General features: G+C 38.1%; 1 protein-coding gene across 1 annotated transcript in view; it reads right to left on the bottom strand.

Annotated features, from left to right (window-relative positions):
* The window catches only part of IPO7 (importin 7), a 47,168-nt gene extending 26,526 nt beyond the window's left edge, over positions 1-20,642 (bottom strand). The window contains exons 1-4 of the mRNA XM_061201439.1: positions 20,408-20,642; positions 6,223-6,304; positions 3,073-3,226; positions 1,984-2,142 (exon numbers count right to left, since the gene is read on the bottom strand). Coding sequence (XP_061057422.1) covers positions 1,984-2,142; positions 3,073-3,226; positions 6,223-6,304; positions 20,408-20,491 — 479 coding nt within the window. The 5' untranslated portion in view covers positions 20,492-20,642. The remainder of the gene's footprint in view (positions 1-1,983; positions 2,143-3,072; positions 3,227-6,222; positions 6,305-20,407) is intronic.
* Positions 20,643-26,001: the final 5,359 nt, after the last annotated feature.

The following is a 26,001-nucleotide window of genomic DNA, read 5'->3' as shown; positions in this document are numbered from 1 at the left end:
GTTTGAATACCCATTCCATGTTAGATATTCTTCTCTCCTACCTCCTTCTCTGCGCTGAGTAGTGGACTGGAAGTTGGGTGGTACCATATCCAAACTAATGGGTATGAAAGTAATTTATGCAAGGAAACAAATACTATTCCATACGACCTGAAAGTTCCTGAAAGCGTGAAAATGTGACACTAATAAAAGCCTAGGGAGCGATCAAGATGGTGGAGGAGTAGGACGTGGAGCTCACCTCCTCCCACCAATAAAAGTCTACTACCACAAGGCTACAGTGTGTCAAACTGGTGAACCATACTCACAGGAATCCTCAAATACTAGCCCATCACTGTTCTGTTAAAAAAAAAGTCAACGGTTCATCATGTAAAAGACCACATGCAAATTCCCCATCATGGCATTCAAAACCCTCTTTTAACACGGTCCCAATTTACCAATTCAAAATGATCCCCCTCTACCACCAAAAAAAAAAGAAGACAAAATGATCCCCAATTTCTCAACAGAAGTTATCCATACCATTTAGTGGTCTCCTCACTACCCACTAAAGACAGTGTCACATTTCCACCTCTGTACCTTTCTTTCTTTGCTCATACTATTCCATGTGGTGTGAGATGCATTCCTCTTCAAATGTTCCTTCTATGCTCCTTCACCTGACAAGCATTTCCTGAGGATCTATGCTCCTGAAGGCCATCACAACTTCCAATTTCTCCATGAATTTTCTTAGAACTGCTTCAGTCCACACAGATCCCTCGTGAACACCCTGTGCTCCACAATCAAACACTAGCTGAAAATGAACTGAAATTCCAACACTGTAGCAGCCTATGTCTCCCATTTTAAAAATCCCTGTCATACTCTCTCCTGCTAAGATTAAGGACAGGAGAGACGAACCTCCTCAATGACAATGACAGCTTATTACTGTTATTCTCTCTCAGTTTAGTCACTCACTTACCAGAACTACAACTGGCACTCTGACAGAGGTTGGAGCAACAGCTGGAACATTCCTTAGCAGGAAGATGGGTAGCTGGTGGGAACACAAGAAAACACCAGTACCAATGCTGTAAATGGTTTATTTCTCTCCTGCTCAGAACAAAAGCAGCAGTTCATCAGCTACTTTGAGTTGGAACCCAAAAAGGGTATTGGAGGCTAACTACAAGTCCCAGAATTAGAGGGCTCACAATGGCATCTGTGTAGCTGTTAGGACTGGAAATAAAGCCACCATCATGGTGTGTGTTCCTCCCTCATAATTTGCTAATATCAAAACTTTCAAGTGCCTACCAATTTCATTACTTTCACCACACACTTAAGAGAAAATCTCTGCAACATTTGGCTTACTACTTTTAGTGCTATACCTCAACTTCCAAGGTTAGATTTTTTCCTGATCCTTAAGCCCAGGTCTAAAATGATCCCTAAATCTTTCTTACTGATAATAATTACTTACATGAACTATAATTTGCTCAAGTATGCCAACACTGAAGCAGATGACTATGAATCCCTCAAACAGAATGATTAAAAATGATCATATGAAATTCCAACATATTCTTCTTAAAGAATTAGAGGTAGGTTCTTGAAACTTCGCAAGAACCCAAATTAAGATAAAAATTCACAGAAAGGCAGAATAAAGAGCTCTAATGATCAATGTACTTTGACCCCCTTCACATCTTAAAAACTTATCTTTAGGCCTTTTATCAGCACAAATTGAGGAGCCTATATTGAGAAGTTAGGGATAACTTGGGTTTTGAACAGGGAAACAGATCATGATTAAGAAAAAAGGGCACAAGGAGTTTCAAAGTTGAATCAACAGAAGAGATTGCAGAATTAAAACAAGAATGCTATTTCAAAAAGAAGACACAATTAAAATCAACATGTAAGTCACTAACTTTAGTATGTATACCAAATGAAATTTCAAGATGTTCAAACCAATTAGCTTAAATTTCCCAAGCTTTTTCTACTTCTCAAAACTCTACAGGAATTGAGAGAGATACTTACTCATAATTTTTCACAAGCTGATAGAGGCAAAGAAGAATTCCTAGCCAACATGCACTGTTATCAGACTGAAGGTAAAAGCCAATTTTGTCCACAATGGCAGTCCAACGACTTGGATAATCATGTTTGATGATATGGTGAATGCATGTAGTAAGCTGTACCCTAAAAGTCAAAAATAAACAATAAGAAGGAAGAAATGCTACCTCAAGTTTTGTTAACTCATACAAAGAAAAAGGCTGTTTAGACAAAAATAAATAAGTCACTAAGCAAAAACTGTTACTACTGACTTAAAAGAAACCCAACAAATGTTACAAATGCAAGTGATTTTATTTTTATTTTTCATCCCCATCATCAACTGACAGGTTTCATTTAGAACATCAACTATTCTCATTAAAAATTCTACAAAATCAAGGGTTAGGACAGGAATAAAGACGCAGACGTAGAGAATGGACTTGAGGACACAGGGAGAGGGAAGGGTAAGCTGGGACAAAGTGAGAGAGTGGCATGGACTTACATATACTACCAAATGTAAAATAGATAGTTAGTGGGAAGCAGCCGCATAGCACAGGGAGATCAGCTTGGTGCTTTGTGACCACCTAGAGGGGTGAGATAGGGAGGGTGGGAGGGAGACGCAAGAGGGAGGAGATATGGGGATACATGTATACGTATAGCTGATTGACTTTGTCATGAAGTAGAAACTAACACACCACTGTAAAGCAATTATACTCCAATAAAGATGTTAAAAAAAAAATTCTACAAAATCATACACAACGAGCTTTCAAATATCAAAAGACTATACAATATAAAGTATATGACAGTATTCTATAACTTTCTATACCCCCTTTCTTCTGATCATAGTATGTTTCACAAGTTTTACATGAAGTTTAAAGTTTTGGTTTTTAATAAATATAAAATTAAACTGTAGTAAGAAAATAAAACAAAAAAGAATTCTCCTGTAACAGCATTTGTTAAGTTTTGTGCCACAAAAAATGACAGATTTTTATGTTCTGAAAAGATCCCCTCTTCTGCACCCCTCCAAAGCCCACAAATTATATACCTGCAACAAAGGTTAAGTTTAAAACATATACATACCTGATGAGCTCAGGAGAGTGGATAATGGCTTCTACAATATTTTCTCGAATACAATGTCGATCTTCTTCTGGAATAGTATAAGGGGATATATCCCCTGGTGCCGTTTCCCGATCAGGCCAATACTGTGTTATCATATTTTTCAAATAGATAACACCTAAAATATAGATCAATTTGACAAAAGAATGTGAAAGCATTGTGAATATCCCTGTGTCTACACCTCAATTTATTTCTGTCAGACCAAACATTGCTAGGAAAGCTAATCTTTTAAAATCAAAATACTATACTCCATAATTTTAAAAGTTGATAAAACACAAGTTTAATGCTCAGCTACAGTAATCACCCACAAAGTTATTATTAAACATACAGTCTAAGAGAACTCTGCAAACTACAAACAAAATTGTTTTTACAACACGTTTATACACAACACTTTTCACCCGTTTTCTGTAGGAAAGCTGTTTTACCAAATCCGCTTTCTAAATGAAGCCTCTAAAAACAAAACCACATACATATACCAATAGTTTCTATAATTAATAACCCTGTTATACAGACTGAATGTTTGTGGCCCCCAAAATTCATACAGAAACCCTAATCCCCAATGTGATGAGGGGATGAGGGCTTTAGTAGGGTGATCAGCTAATGAGGGGCTCTGCCCTCACGAATGGGATTAATGCCCTTATAAGAGACCCTAGAGAGCTTCTTCCTCTTCTACCATGTGAGGGCCTATGAACCAGAAGTAGGTCCTCAGAGACCAAATCTGCAAGTGCCTTAATTCTGGACTTCTCAGCCTCCAGAACTGTGATAAATAAATTTGTTGTTTATAAGCCATCCAGTCTATGGTATTCTGTTAGAGCAGCTCAAAGTGACTAACACACACAAAAGTTGTTATTTTTAATCATAGAAAAATTACAGTATATAAAGATTCTCAGTCAAAAAATTTAAGTATTTCAATCATACACCACAATCACACCAATTCAAATTCGTGTTATTTTATGGGAGAATTTGCTGTGTTCAAAAATTACAGATTACTACCTTCTGTCAGTTATCATACTGCCACCTTGCACATTGCTAGTTCCTTCTGTCAGTTATCATACTGCTAGCCTGCAAATTGCTAGTTAACTCTAACTGAACTAGCTTGGTAATAATGTTTTTTATCCGGACCCCTCCACCCAAATGAGAGAGAAAGAGAATCCTCAAACACAAATGTACAGAATGTATAGGAAAGGGAAATTATTCAAAATTAATTTCTAAATTCTGCAAAACACTGATTCTTCTCTGATTAGTAATTAACACTTACCTGGAGTCTTGTACCTATTCCAACAAGGATAACTGATATAACTATGATTTTTATATTCTACTTTGGTTCATCTTGGAAATTAAAATAATACCCCATCTTACAGCATTTCAAAAAAGATTACAACTACATATTAAAATATCCTTCAACAAAAGCTTTAAGATAAACTACATCTACAGTCAAGAACACTGACTCAGCATGTGGGACTGACATATTTCAGATTAATACTATTTTATTCTTTAGTTCCAAAATAGAACAAAGATAAAAATTAAGACTTGATATAGCCCCTATGTCTTCCAGATATAACCTCTGAGTATTTCTTTCCATCATAATGCACAAAGGAAGTGAATATATATACTTATTTGTACACTTTTGATTCAGTATTTTAAAAAGTGTTTGCTTGAACAAAACACGTAAACAAGTGAGAACTGCACTGAAAGAACCTCGTGATTCACAGTCTACTCCATCCAGAATGCTTGAGTTCTACTACAAAGACAGAATGAATGCATCTTTCAAAGTCTAGCAGATGAAACCACCATACACCATGTACTACAAAATATCATTCAATTATTACAAGGATGTAATAAATTTTAAAGTAATGATTATATTTTGAAAATTAGGACCAATTTCATAGTTTGGTTGCTTCTGGTTTTGTACATACTAATAAACAACTTTCTAGTAGAATTTAATTTTGCTAATACGCATAATCAAGTTTCTAATGTGTTAAGGTCCCTCCTAAATGCCAAATGCTTTCAACATCTTAGTAAAATTTTGAGATTTAAAGGCAAAGATTCTTATCTAAAAAAATAAATGGGAAAATGTTAACTTCATTAGTAAAAAAGAACTGACAGTTAAAATAAACAAAGCGACCTTTTCCTATTTAACTAGAAAATTTTTTTAAAGATTTACTGTTGACCAGGGTCCAGCAAAATTACTGTATTTTATAGGCACAAAAAATGTCCCATTTTTATGCTACTTATATACCAATTTAAAAAAATCATAAACAACTTACATTCATTCATTCATTTACTGAGTACCTGCAGTGTGTCAGGCAATACCTTAGGCACTGGGCATACAATTGTTAATCAAACAGACCTGAGATTAAATTCCAACAACTGAGAAATGGTTCACTGCATATGGCACATTATTGTAAATTATTTAGCCATTAAAACATAAATTTTAAGATTAACACTATGTAGAGAAAAGGGATGTGCTTACTATACATTAAATAAAGTAAGCAAAAAAATTTTTTTTAACAAAACTGGTGTAGGGAAAAAGAACAGAAAGAAATAACCTCAGAATATAACAGGTTTTTCTAGAATAGTAAGGTTATTGGCACTTTATATTTCCTATAAGAAATACATCTGCAAATAAATTAAACAACAAGCATTAAAGATGTGAATTCCATTATTTTGCAGACTAACAGATGATATCAGGAGCAGTATGCCACATTTTCATAGACTCTGATACTGAGGGAATTACTCAGTATTTTGTTGAAACTGGAACTAAGAAACAGTACCTTTTACATGGTTAAAATAGTAAAAGCAAACAGCTGGAGGTTTGTATCTTAGAATCATCCATCATGGAAGAAAACAGGGAATATGGAGACTCTTTCAATAGATCCCATCAATTTCTCCTTCCAGCTTCTTTTTTAATTCAGTGAAATATCACATTCCTTTAAACTCTGCCACCAGATATCAAGGCACTTGTGGCAGTTTATAGTAAACACAACAGAGCAAACCAATTTTCAGTGAAGAAAATCACTGAAGGGCCTTCCCAAGATACTTCTGCTATTCAACTATGAACCTTTGAAATGATATTATTTACATACATCCAAGAAAATAATTCAGGAAACTTGCCTGCCTGTCTCACAGGTAAATCCAGTTGTTCCGACATAGTAATCTGAAGCAGTGTTGAAACAAAATTCAGAGACTTGTGTGCCTACAAATAGAAAAATACATTTTAAATTTCTGCAAATAAATATTCTCAGTACTCTATTTCACTGCTTGGCTGGCACAAAAGGCTCTCCTCCACAAGTTGATTCCAGCCTTATTTCCTATCACTCACGTATAAGGAACTCAAAAAATTCAGTAACCTAACTCCTAAAACTTTTGTATGTTTGCATTTGCCTGTGTACCATTGCACTTCTAACCTACACTGGTGGCAGCAGCTCAAAAACAGTGTCTTATGTGATACCTATTTCCTCAATTCAGTAATAATTTCTCCAGAGACATTCTATTAAGTGGCTAAACAAAAATTAAATGAGTAAAAATTAATAGCCTGAGGGGCAGTTTCCAAGGTGCTAATAACGTTTCTTTTTTTAAAAATTTTTATTTATTTATTTATTTAATTTATTATTATTATTTTTTTGGCTGCGTTGGGTCTTTGTTGCTGCGCGCGGGCTTTCTCTAGTTGTGGCAAGCGGGGGCTACTCTGCGTTGCGGTGCGTGGGCTTCTCATTGCGGTGGCTTCTCTTGTTGTGGAGCACGGGCTCTAGAGCACAGGCTCAGTAGTTGTGGCGCACAGGCTTAGTTGCTCCGAGGCATGTGGGATCTTCCCGGACCAGGGCTCGAACTCATCACGTCCCCTGTGTTGGCAGGTGGATTCTTAACCACTGCGCCACCAGGGAAGCCCAACGTTTTATTTCTTAATACGGCTGTTTTATAAAAGTGTGTCCAGTTTGTGAAAATTAATCAACTGTATCCTCACGATCACTTTTCTGTATGCACATTTCAATAGGAAATTTAAATGAAGAGCTTTGAACATACAATAAAAGTAGGATACAAACTATACGATAATTTCGCAAATATATTTACATGAATATACAATGCAACATATACAGAAAACAAGGAAACACACCAAAAATGCTAATAAGTTGTATCTGGGATGGTAAGATTATAGAGGAACTATTCTATATGTTATTTTCTATTATCCAAATTTTATGCTATGATCCTGGGTTACTTTCATTAACAGTACAAAAGTTACTTAATAGTTCCTAAATTTGTCATATTTGCTTTTGATTTATTAATAAAAAACTGAAATCTCTTCTCGTATGTGTTCTCATTCCCTCTCTCCCAATATAACCACTTCCTATAATGTTATCTCCTCCTTCCAGCCCAAGTTTTAGTATTTTTCTGCACATGTTCACACGGACACTAGTCATTTTTATTTCAGTTTCTTCCTTACAGATTTTTTTTTTCATATCTTTATTGGAGTATAAATGCTTTACAATGTTGTATTAATGTCTGTTGTACAACAAAGTGAATCAGCTATATGTATACATATATCTCCATATCCCCTCCTCCCTCTTAAGCCTGCCTCCCACCCTCCCTATCCCATCCCTCTAGGTCATCACAAAGCATCGAGTTGATCTCCCTGTGCTACTCAGCAGCTTCCCACTAGCCATCCATTTTACATTTGGTAGTGTATATATGTCAACGCTACTCTCTCATGCATTCTACAAACACATTCTTAGAAACAGAAAAATTTCCCTTTGGATATAAAAAAATGTGTTTCACATTAGACCCAGAGTGATACTTTGCTCATTCAGTCACTCCAAAAATTATTTACTTAGGTGTTCCTGGTGTAAAACACTATGCTAGGAGCTGAAAATACAAGGTTGAACAAGACAATGAGTCTCCATGACCTCATGGAAACTTAACAGTGAAGGAAAACAAGACAATCAAACAGGTAACTGCCATAAAGTATAATGGAAGAAACAGAAAACACTATGGAAGAATCAAAAGTAGAACCTCCTAACCCAGAAGTAATGCTTAAATTTAAGACCTGGACAGGAGCAGTTAGATGAAGGGGAGGAATTTACCCTTTCCAGTACTCCAAATAGATCTGAACACAGTTAACCATTATCACTTTCTTGAAACACCCTTCCACCTACGTAGTTCATACACCACTCTTTCTGGTACCTTCTCAGGCTCCTTTGCTTGTTTCTCATTCTATGTACAAATGCTAGAACGTGGTGCAAGAACTCAGTCACAGGCCATCTTTTCTGCTCCCTAGCTGATTTCATCCAACTCCTGTCTTTAAATACTATCTATAAATCAAATATGTCATTTCCAGTCCAGGACACTCTAACAGACCTATTTAACATCCCTACCTTCATTGTCTCACAGGATTCTCAGACTTACTATGTTCAAATCATTTTTTTCCCTAAAAGCTGTGACTCTACTTCCTTGTACCACCTCTCCCAACCCTTGTCATCCCTATCCTCACAGTTATTCATGTCTGAAAACTGAATGTCATCTTTAATACTTGCCTCTTTTTTACCCCAATACAATATATCAGGCCCTATCAATTCTATATACAAAATGCTTGTATAATTATTATATCCACTTTCTCCATTCCTATTAACACCAACATAGTCCAAGTGACTATCATCTCTCTTAATGTAACCATCTGCCCCCCCAACCATTCTCTATTTAGCAGCCAATAATCTTTAAAATTGTAAACTAATCCCCTTTAACCAAACCTTTTAACAATTTTCTACTCTTATCTCCTAAAGCCTAAAAGGCCCTGTGTTATCTTGCTCCTGCCTATATCTTCAGCCTCATTTAAAGAAACCTTCTTGGGGCTTCCCTGGTGGCGCAGTGGTTAAGAATCCGCCTGCCAATGCAGGGGACACGGGTTCGAGCCCTGGTCTGGGAAGATCCTACATGCCGCGGAGCAACTGGGCCCGTGAGCCACAACTACCGAGCCTGCGCGTCTGGAGCCTGTGCTCCGCAACAGGAGAGGCCGCGATAGTGAGAGGCCCGCGCACTGTGATGAAGAGTGGCCCCCGCTCGCCGCAACTAGAGAAAGCCCTCGCACAGAAACGAAGACCCAACACAGCCAAAAATAAATAAATAAATAAATTAATTAAAAAAAAAAAAAAAAGAATCCGCCTGCCAATGCAGGGGACACGGGTTCGAGCTCGGGTCCAGGAAGATCCCACATGCCACGGAGCAACTAAGCCCATGCGCCACAACTACTGAGCCTGCACTCTAGAGCCCGCAAGACACAACTACTGAAGCCCACACGCCTAGAGCCCGTGCTCCACAACAAGAGAAGCCACCGCAATGAGAAGCCCTTGCACAGCAACGAAGACCCAATGCAGCCATAAATAAATAAATAATAAAGAAACCTTTTCACCCCCCACTGCCCCACCTTGGCAGCCTTCTTTAGGTCCTTTCAACAATACACATTACCCCATTGCAGAGTCTTTGTACATGCTATGACTTTCTACCTACAACACTTCTCTCCAGTGCTCCACCAGAGTTAAATGGTCCACAGCTTCACATTCTTTGGGTCTCAGTTTAAACATTTCCTTAGAAAAGCATTTCCTCACTGATCACACTAGGGCTAAGCAGGGCTCCCTATTACTCTCATAAGCTCCAAGGTTTTTTTACTTCATAATACTTATTACATATTTGTAATTATTATATTTGTAGCTGGTTTTATGTCTGCTTCTCCTATTAAACTTTAAGCTCCACTGAGAGTAAGGACTTTACTGTATACCCAGTTCCTCACATGTTTGACATTCAAAATATTCAACAAATTTATTGAAAGAATAACAATGAATCAACAAAAAAAGGCGCTTTGGAAGCAGTTCTGATCACCTAGGGGCTGTACAGAGTGAAAAAACGTATTTATATTTTTAGACCGATGAGCCCACAAAGACCACTACTATGGCACTTTTTAGGCCATTAATATTACAGTAGATATCTTGTCTCCTGCATCAAATTGTGAACTCCTGGAATGAACTGCTAGAATCAGACAGTTACAAACATAAGTCATGTCACTTCCTACATTTTTAACTCTTGAGCAAGTTTGATTCAGCAAATCTAACTCTTAATTACCAAGTTAGTATAACAAAATCTACTTCACAGGATAGCTCTAAGGAATAAACATGGAAAGTATTTTGGCAAATATCAAGACATAACAAATGGGGAGTTCCCTGGTGGCCTAGTGGTTAGGATTCCGGGCTTTCACTACCATGGCCCAAGTTCAATCCCTGGTCGGGGAACTGAGATCCCACAAGCCGCGCAGTGTGGAAACACACACACACACACACACAAAGAATTAGTACAAGTGGACAAAACAATCCTACCACAAAACAATATATGCAATACACCAAAGCACTGGTAAAGATGGGAAAAAAAATGGAACACAGTGCTGGTAGACGTATAAAACGGTACAACCATTTTGGAAAACTGGCAGTATCTGACATGCACCTATCTTACAACCTAGCAATTTCCCCCTTACATATCCAAGAGAAATAAGTGCTTATGTTCACAATAATACCTGTCCACTAACAAGTGAATGTATAAACAAACTGTGGTACAATTCATACAATGAAATACTATACAATAAATTTAAAAAATAAAACCAACCTACGGAATCAAGCAATAATACAGATCTCAAAAATATGTTGAGAAAGAAGCCAGACTATATCACATACTCTGTGATTCTATTAATGTGAAGTTTAACGACAGGCAAATCCAAGCTATAGTTAACAGAAGTCAGAATAATGGTAACCTGAAGACAAGTCTTAAGAGAAAATTCTAGGCCAATGGAAATGTTTTATCTATCTATCTTATCTGTCTACCTACCTACCTATCTATCTGTCTATCTTAATCTAGATGGTGGTACCTAGGTAAAAGCTGACTGAGCTGTACATATTTTTGAGCTTTGTGTTATATGTAAATTATCCCTCAAAAGAAAAAGCCAACAATACTACTTTTACTTGAACATTCACAGCATTATTCATAAAAAAGTGGAAACAACCCAGATGCCCATCAACTGATGAATGGATAAGCAAAATGTGGCATATCCATACATTCATGTAACGTTATTCAGTAATAAAAAGAATGAAGTACTGACACATGGTACAACATGTATCAACCTTAAAAACATTATGCTGTGTGAAAGAAGCCAGTCACAAAAGACTACAGATGGTATGATTTCATATATATCAAATGTCCAGAATAGGCAAATCTATGAGCAAAAAGTAGCCTAGGACTGGAGGTGTAGGGTGGAATTAGGAGTAACCGCTTAATGGTATGGGGTTTCTTTTAGGGGTGATAAAAATGCCCTAAAGTTTGTGGTGATGGATGCATAACTGTGAATACACTAAAAATCACTGAACTGGATACTAAAGTGGCTAAAATCAATAAATTTATTTTAAAAAATCAACAAAACTAAACATTGAAAACAAGCACTTAGTTTATTACCCTATTATTTTAGGTTACTTTGAATGCCTTCAAAAACAAACCAGCATAAATCCAAAAAGTACAACTGACCAAAAAAAAAAAAAAAAAGTTACTTTCAGACAACAGAGCTTACACTAAGGGTAAGAAAGAAAGGATATTTCTGTCAGCAGGAACAGCACAAGCAATCTCAACCTGGGACATCTATCTACTGGCTCCATCCAGCTGAAATTCCTAATGCAGGAAGCCTTGTATTCTCCCAAAGAAGGTAACAAATGGACTTAAATTAGTACTAAATATTAAAAATCAGGTTCTCAAGAAAATTGAGACAAAGTAGGTTCGTAATCACTTAAGACTGGGATGGGGATTAACTACAAACTGGAAAGAGGCATCTTACTGGAATAATGGAAATGTTCCAAAACTGGATTGTGGTAATAGTATTATCTACCAAAAATCACTGATTTCACTTAAAACAGGTAAAGTTTACGATATGTAAATTATACCACAATAAAGTTTAAAAATGGGGGAAAAACCCCACGGATCTGTACAATTATAAAACACAGGACAAATAAAGATATACATTAACTATACAAGTTAGGAAAAAACTCTTTCAAGCATTGGGTAATCTCTAACAACTTTCCGGCATTCTTGGATATAGCAAACTATCACATATTTAGAAGAATTCCTATCACATGTTAACTATTACTATATTTATTAACTATCATAAATTTTAAAGGTCTTCATGTTTTACATTATAAAAAATAAATTTAAGTAAAAATATCACTAGCATCAATTTTTATCACAAAGTTTGGCAAACACTGATTAGGCTTGAGAAAATGCTACAATAAACCTTTTATGAGTCAAAGTATAAATGTAACTTCTGGATGCTGACACTAATTATAGGCCCCTCCTCAAGCTCCTGGCTTCTAGCAGTCAGAGAACCAGGAGAAATGAAGCAACAAATGGGTCATTATATATCATTAAGTAGAGCTAAAACTGCTAATACTCAGGTTTAAATGCTGCTCACCATAACACAAAACTACCTTTCTAGACAACTTCTTACCTTCTCATGATCTGTCATCATGCCAAATAATTCAACGTTCATCCTTAACCCACCTCATCAAAATTCCTCAAGAGCCCCAACTCCATCTCCATCTCCTTTAACTCCACTCCACTTACTAGTACTTACAACATGCCAGATACTACAGAGATAAAAGATCACCACTATAAAGTAGGTTGGGAGATTAATTCTAATTAGACTGACAGGTAAGTTTTTTAGTTAGACCCTAAAGGATTTAAACCCCCAGAGATAGAGAAAAAGGATTTTTAAAAGGAAAAGAAGTATGGGTTATGTTAAAGAGATTACTAGAAGAATGAAAGAGAACAGTGAAATACAAAAATGAATGGGTAGGGACTTCCCTGGTGGCGCAGTGCTTAAGAATCCGCTTGCCAATGCAGGGGACATGGGTTCTAGCCCTGGTCTGGGAAGATCCACATGTCGCGGAGCAACTAAGCCCGTGCACCACAACTACTGAGCCTGTGCTCTAGAGCCCGCGAGCCACAACTACTGAGCCTGTGAGCCGCAACTACTGAAGCCTGTGCGCCTAGAGCCCATGCTCCGCAACAAGAGAAGCCACTGCAATGAGAAGCCCGCGCACCGCAACAAAGAGTAGCCCCCGTTCGCCACAACTAAAGAAAGCCTGCGAGCAACAACAGAGACCCAGTGCAGCCAAAAATAAATAAATAAAAATAAATAAATCTATAAAAATTATTTTTAAAAAAATGAATAGGTATATTATGACCACATCAAGATCCATTAAGTGTGAACTTTTTTTGAAAGTTTTTACATGATCAGATCTATGCTGCAGGAAGAATAAGGTCCTGAAGCAGTATGAAGAATGTAATTCTAGGATAGATGACTATTAAAATATTACAAGTAGAAAACTATTATTACAACAGGTAATAATAAGCCTGAAAAACTTCTACTCCACAGGTAGCTCCCCTTACTCCCCAAAATAAGTCAAACTACAAAAGAAAAAAAAAATGAAAGCCATACATATCACATAAACAAATTTCCCCTGACCCTACTACCTTTTTAACCTACAAACTTATTCCTACCCCCTTACTAGCATTTCACTCACTAACCCTGTAATCAGAAATTGTTTTCCCCAAGGTTGCCAATATTTTTAAAGCTCCGCTCCCCTGCCCCCACCAAACTCATTTTGCTTTAACTTCCCTCATTTAGAAATATCAACAACCCTCTTTTTCTAATAGCTTTTTTACTTACTACAAAAGGAATTCATGTTCACTGGTAGAAAATTTATGAACTTCATTTAAGGAAAAAGGAAACTATACCTACAACCAATCCTCTTACTTGAAATTCCTTTTCTTGGCACCCTTTGGCTTTTCTGCACAATTCTCCGTCTCCTTTTCCCTATGTTTCTCAATGTCCCCAAATGGGCATGGCCCAAAGGGTATGCAGCCCTCCAGTCCACCCCACACCTCTGGATCGCACTCCTTTCCTCTCAATTCACCTGCAGAAGAAAAATCACTTTTCCATTACTGCTTTCTCTCCTAAACTTCAGTGCCACATTCCCAATTGCCTACTAGACATTTTCTCCTTGGTGTTTCCAGCTGCTCGAACCAGACAGACTGTAGTCATGCTTTCTCCAATACCAATTTCCCTTCTAGACCCACATTTTCCAATGTAATCACCTAATGTCAATATCTTTAAAGCTTACTCTTTAAGAGGGAACTTTTTATTAATTCTCGCCATTTTGTAATGTAACCAAACAGACCTTCAATTAGTTACTGTACTTTACATCATTTATAAGGAGGAGAGGCGCTTAAGGGCACTATGACATCAGAGTTTACATAAAATGAATACAATCAGGTAATTTCAAGAGCCAAGGAATTTCTACCCTCTCTGCTTTACTAAAGAAGTTGACACAGGCAAATACTGTATCTATTTTACCTACATGAAATATGAGGCATAGTTAGGTTAAGGCAGTGTAGTGGTAAAACCGGGACCAGGCTGAGGCTCTTCACTGTGTCCTCCTGCCTTTCATTAAATTGCGGTAATGCTTTCCAACTAAGGAGTGTTTAAAAAACTTCTTAATTATAAATTACTTAGCGACCAAAAAAAAAAGCGCCCACTTTAAATCAAGCTCATCGTTAACGTGCCACTGACAGAAACAATAAATAATGCATGCATCTATTTCTGAAAAAGAAAATTGTTTTCTTACAAATATTAATATGGTGTTATCTTTCTTTCAGATCTTTAACATGTTCTGTCACTGAATAACTTCCTGTCTAACAGTCCAAGAATCCAGGAACTTTCCCTCTCCAAAATTCGCAACAGGATCTACTTCATGATATTCCTAATTAAAGAATGTTAACCTGCTCAAACTACACACCATTCTATCTTCCAAAAATATACACCATAATCTCATAAATATTTGCTGAATTTCTAGACTTGCTAAATTGTCCTATAAACGTGCCGTCATTTTGCACTTTTCCAGACCTAAGATTTTCATTGATTAAACATTTCATAAGCCTTTAATAAAATAAAATCAAATTAACCATTTATAAATAAATATATCACTTTCAGTTGTAACAGTAACCATCTGTGAAGACAGCAGATGTGACTTAGGTAGTTCGTGAATTTTAAAGATAAACACAAAATATCAAGAAACTTATCAAAGCTATGTCCTCTTACTTTTTTTCACATAAAGCACGTGAAAAAGCAGCATTTCTGCTTACATAAGCATTTTACAGCAATTAAGCTTAGGAACTGAGGGTTTAAAAGAGATTTAAATGAGATTTATGGTTAGGAAAAATTTCAGTTTTAGGAGATAAGAGGTTAACAGGAGGGGTGAGCAGCATGAGTAAAGGTTTGCATATAGAAAGGTTTCCACTGAAGAACACTGGCAGCTAAAGCAGGAAGAAAGCAGCGATATTGTTCTCTGTTATAATAATCTGCCAAAAACCTCCAGACATTATTTTCTTTATCTTAAAAATGAAGGGCTTCCCTAGTGGCGCAGTGGTTGAGAATCTGCCTGCCAATGCAGGGGACACAGGTTCGAGCCCTGGTCTGGGAAGATCCCACATGCCGCAGAGCAACTAGGCCCGTGAGCCACAGCTACTGAGCCTGCGCGTCTGGAGCCTGTGCTCCGTAACAAGAGAGGCCGCGATAGTGAGAGGCCCGCGCATCGCGATGAAGAGTGGCCCCCGCTTGCCGCAACCAGAGAAAGCCCTCGCACAGAAACGAAGACCCAACACAGCCAAAAATAAATAATAAATACATTTTTTTAAAAAATGAAAAAAACAAGTATTTCTGAGTGTGTGTGCTCGCGCGTGCGTACAGATAGGAAAGGACAGTCTGTATTCAAGAGCAAATAGTCTGGAATATAAGAAACAATGTTGAATGAATACCAAATGCACATATTTTAGATTAGCTAAACAAATTTTTTAAAATTGCACTTCTAGATACACTAGAATATATAGTATAGAATTTAAATGAGAAGTGATAAATGTCTGTAACACAAACCTACTTTAACAATTCCAAAATGAGTATTCTTAACATTCTTAACATTATTCAAGGGCTTCCTTGGTGGCGCAGTGGTTAAGAATCCGCCTGCCAATGCAGGGGACACGGGTTCGAGCCCTGGTCCGGGAGGATCCCACATGCTGCGGAGCAACTAAGCCCATGCGCCACAACTACTGAGCCTGCGCTCTAGAGCCCACGAGCCACAACTACTGAAGCCCACGTGCCACAATTACTGAAAGGCCGAGCGCCTAGAGCCCGCGCTCCGCAACAAGAGAAGCCACTGCAATGAGAAGCCTGCACGCAGCAACAAAGACCCAACTCAGCCAAAAATAAATAAATAAATAAACATATTAAAAAAGAGAAACAAAAAAAAATTTCTATTATTCAAGATCTTATTTCTCTTTGCACTCAACAAACATTTACTATAGAGAGCCTATAATGTGGCAGGCATTGTGCTTACAAGAGTGCCAATTTTCATGCTGCAATAATGCTATCTACTAGTGAGCTCAGTGTCCAAATAATATGTACTTGTGTTCTTTCTCCATCAGTGCTGATCATCTGCCACTGAGATGAACAACTACAAAGTTAGTAGACTGAGATAGGAAATGAAACGTATTGCATGTCGGATTGGTTAATCAATTGGCACTTAAACAGTAATTCAAATAATCTGGAGAGAACTTAGTAGGTGTCAAACACTTCCCTAAAATTTTTACATTCATCATCTCACTCAACCCACACAACACAATGACATACCATACTAACATAAGGAAAATGATGGTTAGAGTTTAAGTAATTTTAACACCCCACAGCTAGTGCAGAAATCTTCAGTAGTTTAAAAAAAAAAAAAATCAAAATGGTTTTCTTCAGTCTTTGAGGCAAAGCTTGTTATACAAAAATATTTCAAATTGGGACATGAGAGAGAACAATGGGTTCCAAATTACAGCAGAGGTTCAAAAAAAAAATCAAAATTCATAACACACTACAGAGTAAGTGGGGAATACTAAATCAGATTTATCTTGAAAATATCTGCCAAAAAGAGTGTCCTTACTGTGGTCTTTAACAGTCTTATAGAACTTTATCTATATGTAACATAAAAAACATATAAACAGGGACTTCCCTGGTGGCACAGTGATTAAGAATCCACCTGCCAATGCAGGGGACAGGGGTTCCAGCCCTGGTCCGGGAAGATCCCACATGCCGCGGAGCAACTAAGCCTGTGCGCCACAACTACTGAGCCTGCGCTCTAGAGCCCGCGAGCCACAACTACTGAAGGCCGTGCGCCTAGAGCCCGTGCTCTGCAGCAAGAGAAGCCACCGCAATGAGAAGCCCGTGCCCCGCGACGAAGAGTAGCCCCCGTTCTCCGCAACTAGGGAAAGCCCGAGCGCAGCAACAAAGACCCAACGCAGCTAAAAATAAACAAAATAAATAAAGAAAATTAAAAAAGAAAAAAAGAACCCTTAAAGTCCTTGAAGTGGAGGTGGTATAAGACATCTAAAGCCTATACTGTTCTCTATTATAACAGGAAGTCAGTAAAGCCTACCATTAACAACCAAAGAGTTGCAGTAACAAAACACAATAATTCCTGACCTCATGAAACTCAAAAAATTATACTGGGGAAACAATAAGTAAAATACATATGATAAATAAGTGACACAGAGAAAAATAAACAAGTGAAGGGAGACAGGGAGCATGGTAGTCAGGCCACTCTTCAGGGATACGGAGACAGTTGAACAGTGATAGAAGTTTCTGGGAGACAACTGAGTAAAAGGAGTTCCAAGCAGATGGAACAGTTAAGTGCAATCGCTCTGAGACAAGGGCACTTCTGGTTTTGTTTTTAAACCATCTGCACTCTAATACTTGGATAACATTTACAATTTTTATAGAGTTAGTGATTACTTCACTTAACTGAAGAGGTCCATTCAAATGGCAATGATCTTTTTCTTTTAACTAAATGAACCAAAATGTAGCTTCAGTTGAATGAGACATCACGGACTAATTGGTTCACCCTATTTTATCCAAAGCAAGAAGAGCTTGCCAGAAATAAAATGCCACTTCCTCCTTCTTACTACAGTAAAGCTTCTTCAAGACTTATCTGGGATCTATTTCCTAAATCAAGGTTCTGCCACAAGAAAGTCAAAGCAAGAAGTATTCAAATGGAAGCACTTCATTAAAATGGAATCAAGATTAGAAATGAGAATATTCTAATTAATGGAAAAGTTGTCTTAGGAAAATTACTAAAAAATCTAGGTGTAATAACAGAAAGAAATTTGCAAAATGTAAACATTTAACCATCACAGAAATACAGACCAGATATCAAATTTTTTTTGAAAGAAAAGATAAGCAGTGTTCACTACTCGAGTATTTCAAAACCCTAACAGCAGCTTAAGGGTTAAGTAATAAATGCTTTGAATACTATTTTGATTATTTATCTTCTAAAAACTAGCTTGTGAAATACTTACCCCAGGTCTCTACTACAAGATGTTAGTACATACAACTGAACATTCAATACCTGCTTGAGGAATAAATGAATTTCAAATTTGCAGAAAGTATCACTTACCCAATTTTTCTACAAGGGAACCAATTTTTTCAAATAATAATTTTTAAAATTAATAATTACACACAAGTATTTTAATCAAAATAATGTGCTTTTAGGGCAAAGTCATGGTAGAAATCACTATGACTAAACTTTTAGTGTGTCTAGGTTTATATATGCATTAGCACATCATCAACAAAATAATGTTCATCTTAACCTGTGTCTATCACAAAACAAATCAAAATAAAAAGCAATCCACAACTCCCTCTATGGTTTAGTAATGGTTCTAAGTGGGAATTTCTTTCAAATCACTATTTTATATCCAAAAGAAATCTATCCTCCTCCTAAGGTGTCTTCAAGCCTAAGAATTTCAGCATCATTCTTGGCAAGATCTAATGGTCTTATTCACATATAAAATAGATTTAACTTTTTATTTTTAAATAATTTTACACTTAATTTGTCTATACTCCGTGGGTGGTCTTCTTAAAATTTAAGTTCCTTGAGGCCAGGAATTTCTAAAACAGCACTGTACACTGAAGATGTTCAATTACCAATACTCCTGGAAGTCAATATAAATAATGTTTTTAAATAATTTACCCATCAGCTAAGAAGAGCATAAACTAACTGAATTTCTATTTTAACGAGGGACTTCTCTTTATGTAAAAAAAAAAAAAAGTACACTAAACCTCACTAAAGCTGGGCAAATTCATAGGAAGGCATAGGAAGTGACAGCGATCCTTTAAAGAAGCCTTTAAAATACTCACTAAAATATAAGAAGTTACAGAAATTTAGAAACAAAGAATGAAACTGAAAAGAGTACAATAAAATACCCACATAATAAGGCTCTTTTCCAAACGGTGGTCTCCTCCAAAAATATGGGAAAAAAAGAAACCAACACTCAGAGAGTTGACATGGAGCTTGGCACGTTTCAAGGCACTCTGTCTTACATCGTCTCCCTTGACTGTCACAGCAAACCCTGTGGCCTAATTTTATGAATGGGAAAAACTCAGCGTGGAAAGGTTAAGAGACTTGCCCAAGGTCAGTCAAGAAATTAGTGGTACAGCTCTACCTAGAAGGGTGCACTTCACCTGACACCCTGCACTAAATCGCGCTGCCTCCCCGACCGAGGCGTTAACAGAGTAGAAGAGCAGTGAATCAGACTCCCATGGGTATTCCGCACTCCCCGCACCCTGCCTAAGAAGCGGGGGCTCGCCTCTGAAAGCTGTCCCTAGCAACTCAGCCGGAGAGGAGAAAGTTGTGCAGGTCATAGATCAGCCCAGGAAAATGACAAGCTGACAGGCACAGCCCCCAGTGGGACTAGCTCTGCATTCCCAGGAGCCCCTCCGAATCCGGCGCCAGCGAGACTGCTGCCGGAAACGTCTGAAAAACCTCCCGGTGACTTTCGCCCCCTCCTGGGCGCGAGAAACGAGGTGAGAATGAGCCAGAGGGCGGCCGGCCACCCGAGCCAGCCATGTGTCCAGCCCGTCACGCCCGCCTCGCCCCAGCCGGCTCTTCATGCCTCGACCGCAGCCAGAGGCCCAGCTCAGGATCCGACGCAAAGGCTGCCTTGGCCACCGCCGCCACCACCGCCGCAGCAGCCTGAGGGCCCCGGCGTGGCACTCGCCGTCAGGTCCCCGCCCCACGGCTCCAGTTGGGCCCCTCAGCGACGCCGTCCCCGCCTCTGGCCAGGCCCGGAGGGCTCGGCCTGCCACAGTCCGCCCGCCCGCCCGCCGTCGCCGCCGCCAGCCCGGCGTCCTTACTTCATTGAGCTGGCGCTCCGCGGCCTCACGCAGGGCTGGGTCCATGGTGCCCCGCAGGGCCTCGATAATGGTGTTGGGGTCCATCGCAGGGCGGACGCAGTCAAACCCGGGGATCGGGTACTACTGGGCCAGGAATAGCGCCGCTCACTGCGCACATGGACCCGCCGCACTCCGCAGCGGCAACCGGCGCGAAAGGAAAGAGAAGCGCCAAGGCCCCGGATAGAACCTCTTCTCTTCGGCGTGGAGGCGGGAGATGCTCCGGCCACTTCCTGTCGGCGCGCCCGTGGAGCACTTTGGGAGTTGTAGTCCACTTGGGCAGTCCGCAGCCCACGTGGCCCTGAGCTGTCGCTCCTACAGACAAGACCTGCTCTTCAGAAAGAGAAAAATGTTCAAACTTCACAGAAAGAAAATTAAAACAATCAGTTACAAAGATCTCACATAATAATATACCTATGGTAACCATAAGGTAAGGCTGATGCAATGTGTGATGCTAGTAGCTGTGTAATTGAAGGAAGCCTTTTGAAAAGCAATTTGAGATGTGTTACTAAATGCCATAAAAATGTTTATAATCTTTGACCCAGCTAATCCCATTTATGACACTTTATCCTAAGGAAATAACATAAAGGGTTAAATGAACTTTATGTGTAAAACGTGTTTATCACATTACATATTTATAATCAAATACTAAAATTATGGGGTTTTTGGTTTGTTTGTTTTTTTTGTTTGTTTGTTTTTTGAGTATCCAAATTTTGGCACAGACTTTATACAGATCACCTCTAAATGCAGAATAAAAGCATAATCCCTATTAAAATCCACCTTCTTTAAACAGTCAAACATTTTCAGAAAGGTTAAATAACTTGCCCAAGGTCACTTAATAAGAGGTTCGCCTAGGATTTCAAACCAAGGATGTTTCTGTTTTCAAAGTTTTCATTCTCTCCAATGAATCAGTCTGCCTCTCAAAAGAAATGTGGAACCGTAGGGGAATGGTTAAGCAAATTACAGGAATCCAGTCGATTAAATTTTTCACAGTCACCAAAAATTATAAATGTAACAACACTAAAACATTTATATATAGATACAGCTTTGTAACATAGACAAAAACTGGGAAACAAGGCTGGCAAATGAAAGTAACTGATTTTCTAGCATGGTGAGATTTTCAGTAATTTCCTTTCATACCTGTTATTGTTGTAATAAAGTTATGTAAATGTATTTACTTAAAATGAATCATAAGCCTTCAAATACAATTTGTTAAAAGATCACTTAATTGTTTTTACTTTACAAAAAGGAAAAAGGGAGACACAAAAGGCTTTCCCTGGAATAGTGGGCTTTGCAATATTAATCTCTTATGTGCCAGCCACTGTGCCTGGAAGTGAGGTATAATTATTCCTGATTTACCAATGAAGACTCCAAGGCTTAGACTGTGAAAGGTCATAAGGTTTTCATAATATAACCTGTAAGATCTATCATTGTATTGATACAATCTGTTTAAGAATTTCATCTCCCTATTCCATCCCTCAAATGTAAGGGCCTTGAAAATAAAGATTATGTTTTAATTCACTTTTGAATCTTCACCTCCTATCACAGAGCTTGAATATCTACTAGGAGTTCAATAAATATTTTAGTGAATAAATGAAGAAAGGAATGAGTGAACTAGTAATGACTTTTAGTTGTCAGTGGCTGAGCCAGAATTGAAACCTCAGTCTTCATGATTCCAAAGCCAGTCCTCTTTGCATTACTACATAGCTATTTTAGATTCCAGCATTGACTTGTACATAATGGAATTGTGACAATTATAGCATAGCACAATGTATGTAAAAGCACTTGACACAAAGAAGGTGCTCCAAAAATGTTAATTCCTTCTCCCTGAAACTGAAACGGTGAAGGAGTGGTGGGGGAAATACGGTTTTTAAGCTATAGTGCTGGGAACTGGGAGCCAGCAAGGTTTGCAGGTCTATAGCTGGAGTGGGGGCCTGTGTCTCATGCTTCAAAGAGAGTAGAGCTCATAGGGTACTAGACCCTGTCTAGGGAGCCAGAGTTCCTTTATCCACACAAGGAGCTTGGCTCCACGACCCTTCAGGAGTTTAGCTGGCAGAGTGATTAGCACACCCAACTAATTTGTCGGGCTTTTTAATTTTTAGCTAGTAACACACAAAATGTGACTTATATGACTGGAAATTTAGATGTGAGCTCCTCCAGGGCAGGGACCATGTCTATCTCTTTGTGGCAGACAAAGAAATGAGTGTCTGCTTGGAACTCCCTGGTGGTGCAGTAGTTAGGGCTCCGTGCTTCCACTGCAGGGAGCCCAGGTTCAATCCCTGGTCGGGGAACTAAAATCCTGCATTCAGAGTGGTGCAGCGCAGCCAAAAAAAAAGAAAGAAAAGAAAAGAAATGAGAGTGTGCTCAATAAATACGTGTGTGAAGATTAAAAGAAAAAGCACCATGTTAGGTCAATATAAATATAAATAGATAATCTTTCCTCACCCCTCAATCCCTATTCCCAGTGCCAAAGGCAATATAGATATCTACACTTCCTTGGGCAACGTTAGTCTGAGGAATTCAGAGAAGTATAAAACACAGGGTTTCAGGGCTAGTTTTGAGCTAGGATGGGATTCCACAAAAATCAAGAAGAGATAAGGGACAATCCAGGAGTGATTTGGTTAATTGATCTTATAAACAATGGTTCTGTTGTTCAAACAGAAAAAAAACCTGTCTGGCTGCAGGTAAGAGAAAGGAAAGCGGGGTTCAGGGAGTGACCATAATAGCTATAAGGAAATGGAAAGAGTTAATCTTCCCTTTACAGCCCTCCATTGGCGGCTTTTGTGGGTGAACACCAATGACAAGGCCCTTGATCATAAGTACCTCGCATCCAAAGGCATCTTAAGGCCCAGACTGATCTGTCTGAGGTGACTGGATTTTGTCAAGACATCCTATAATTACTGAAACCCCACATGCTATACTTCCTATGTTAGGCCTATTTCAGATATCCAAAACATTTCAGACAAAATTTTTCATGAAGTTTAGGTTGCTCTCAATAAAGGTAATCATTATATTTGTAACTAAGTGGAATTTATTTTTACAGCTTGGTAAGGTTTTTACTCTAAACAATTTAAAGTGTAGGGGGTAAAAAAAAGACATGGAAGCTAAGAAAAGAGCTATTGATTATGTTCTGAGGCACGTACAAACTGTGCTGCCTTGGGTAAAATTTTTTTATCTCATTGGCCCTCATTTTTCATTTCCATCATCTATAAAATGAGGAAATAATTCCATCCCAGACTCCCAAAATTATTCTGAGAATCCAATGAGGTTGGAAAGTGCTTTGTAATTATAAAGCTCAGTACAAACATAAATTGTTACTGGTATTAAGGAAAGGGCCAAGGAGAAAGGAAGGTAAGAGGGCAAGGAAGGAAAGTTAAAGAAAGTGAAGAAATGGGGACTTTCTGCAGAGCATCCTTCCCAGCAGTAAGTGTGCACTTTCAACAGTTTGGTACGTATATGTCCTTATAAAGCTTAGTATATGCAAGGAAAGGTAAAAGACAACCTTGTATTGATACTGTCACATGAAGACCATTTTATTGCATTTCTTTTAAGTACACTGACCTACACAAAATAGAAGTTTATGACCTAAACCATATAAAAATTTTTAAAGATCAACTTCATCAAGGTGTAATTTACATAAAATTCAATGAGTTTTCACAAAGTTATACACCCATGTAACACCACCATAATCGACATATAGATTCTAGCCATTAGCCCTTCCCAGTCACCTCTTACGTGCTCAGCCCCATGACACATATGCTTTCTATTCCTGTCAGTTAGATTTGCCTTTCCTAGAGTTTCATATAAATGGAAGCATTCAGTAAGCACTTTTTATGTCTGGCTTTTTTTTTTTTTTTTTTCCACTCACTGTAGCACTTCTGAGATTATTTCTATGATGTTGAGTACATCAGGTCATCCTTGTTGCTAAATGGCAGTCCATTGACTGGACGTACAACAATTATCCATTCATCTGTGGCCCTTTGAGTCATTTCCAGTTTTTGCCTATTGTGAATAAAGCTGATATGTACATTTGTGTACAAATCTTTGCATGGATATATGTTTTCATATCTCTGGTGAATAGCTAAGAATGGAAAGGCTGGTTTGCATTGTAAGTGTATTTGTAACTTTATAAGATACTGCCGAACGATTTCTGAAATTGGTTGTACAATTTTACATTCCCACCAGCCATCATGGACATTTCATTGTTCCACATCTTCATCAACAGTTTGAATTCTCAGTCTTTTCAGGTGTGTCTAGGGACTTCCCTGTTGGTCCAGTGGGTAAGACTCTGTGCTCCCAATGCAGGGGACCCGGGTTTGATCGCTGGTCAGGGAACTAGATCCCGCAGGCTGCAGCTAAGACCCGGCACAGCCAAATAAATAAAAATAATAATTTAAGTCTATCTAGTGCAGTGGATGTGTAATGGTATGTACAAGATGCATTTCTCTGATGACTTAATAATGTTCAGCATCTTTTCATGTGCTATTATATATATTTGTATCATCTTTTGAAAAGTAACTGTTTTGCCTGTCTTTTTTTTTTTTTTGGTCATGCCACGTGGCTTTTGGGATCTTAGTTCCCTGACCAGGGATTGAACCACCAGGCCACGGCAGTGGAAGCGCCGAAAGCACCAGGGAATTTCCTGTTTTGCCTGGTTTTTTTGTTTTGTTTTGTTTTTAATATTTATTTAGTTATTTATTTGGCTGTGCCAGGTCTTAGTTGTGGCACTTGGGATCTTCATTGCCGCACGCGGGATCTTTAGTTGTGGCACGCAGGACCTAGTTCTCTGAATAGGGATCGAACCCGGTCCTCCTGCACTGGGAGCTCCGAATCTTAACCACTGGACCACCAGGGAAGTTCCTTGCCTGTTTTTAAAATTGGGTTGTTGCCTTACTGCTATTGGGTTGTAAGATACTCTGGGTACAATTCTTTCTGTCAAATTTCTGTTTTGTGAATATTTTCTTTTGGTTTGTGTCTTAATTTTCTTAACTGATCTTTCAAAAAACGATTTTCTATTTTGATAAAGTCCAATTTATCTATTGTTTCTTTCATAATTGTGCTTTTTGTGTTCTATGTAAGAAATCTTTCTCACCTTAAGATTGTAAAGATTTTCTCTTACGTTTTCTCCTAGAAATTTTACAGTTTTAGCATTTATGTTTTGGTTTATGATCCAATGTGAATTAATTTTTTGTGTGTATGGTGTGAGGTAAGCATTGAAGTTAATTGTTTCTGCATATGGATATCCAGTTAGTACAGTACAGTTGGTTAAAAAGCTTACCCTTTGACCATTGACTTACTTGGCCACTTTGTTGAAAAATCAGTTGCCCAAATACATATGTGAAGATCTATGTTTGAATTATCTATTCTGTTCCATTGATCTATTTATCTGTCCCTATGCCAATATCACAATGTCTTGAGTCTTTTTTTTTTTTTTTGAGAATTGTAAAGTCTTTTTTTATTGTCTCTGCTGAGAGGAGTCTACCATCTGTTAATCTGAATATTTGTGCTTCCAATATTTTGCTTTTTTTAAAATTTAAATCACTTAATTACCAAAAAAA

This window comes from Eubalaena glacialis, chromosome 10 (assembly GCF_028564815.1).
Source record: "Eubalaena glacialis isolate mEubGla1 chromosome 10, mEubGla1.1.hap2.+ XY, whole genome shotgun sequence".
NCBI classification, from domain to species: Eukaryota; Metazoa; Chordata; class Mammalia; order Artiodactyla; family Balaenidae; genus Eubalaena; species Eubalaena glacialis.
Note: the sequence above shows the minus strand (reverse complement) of the source record. Positions and strands in the feature narration are given on the sequence as shown.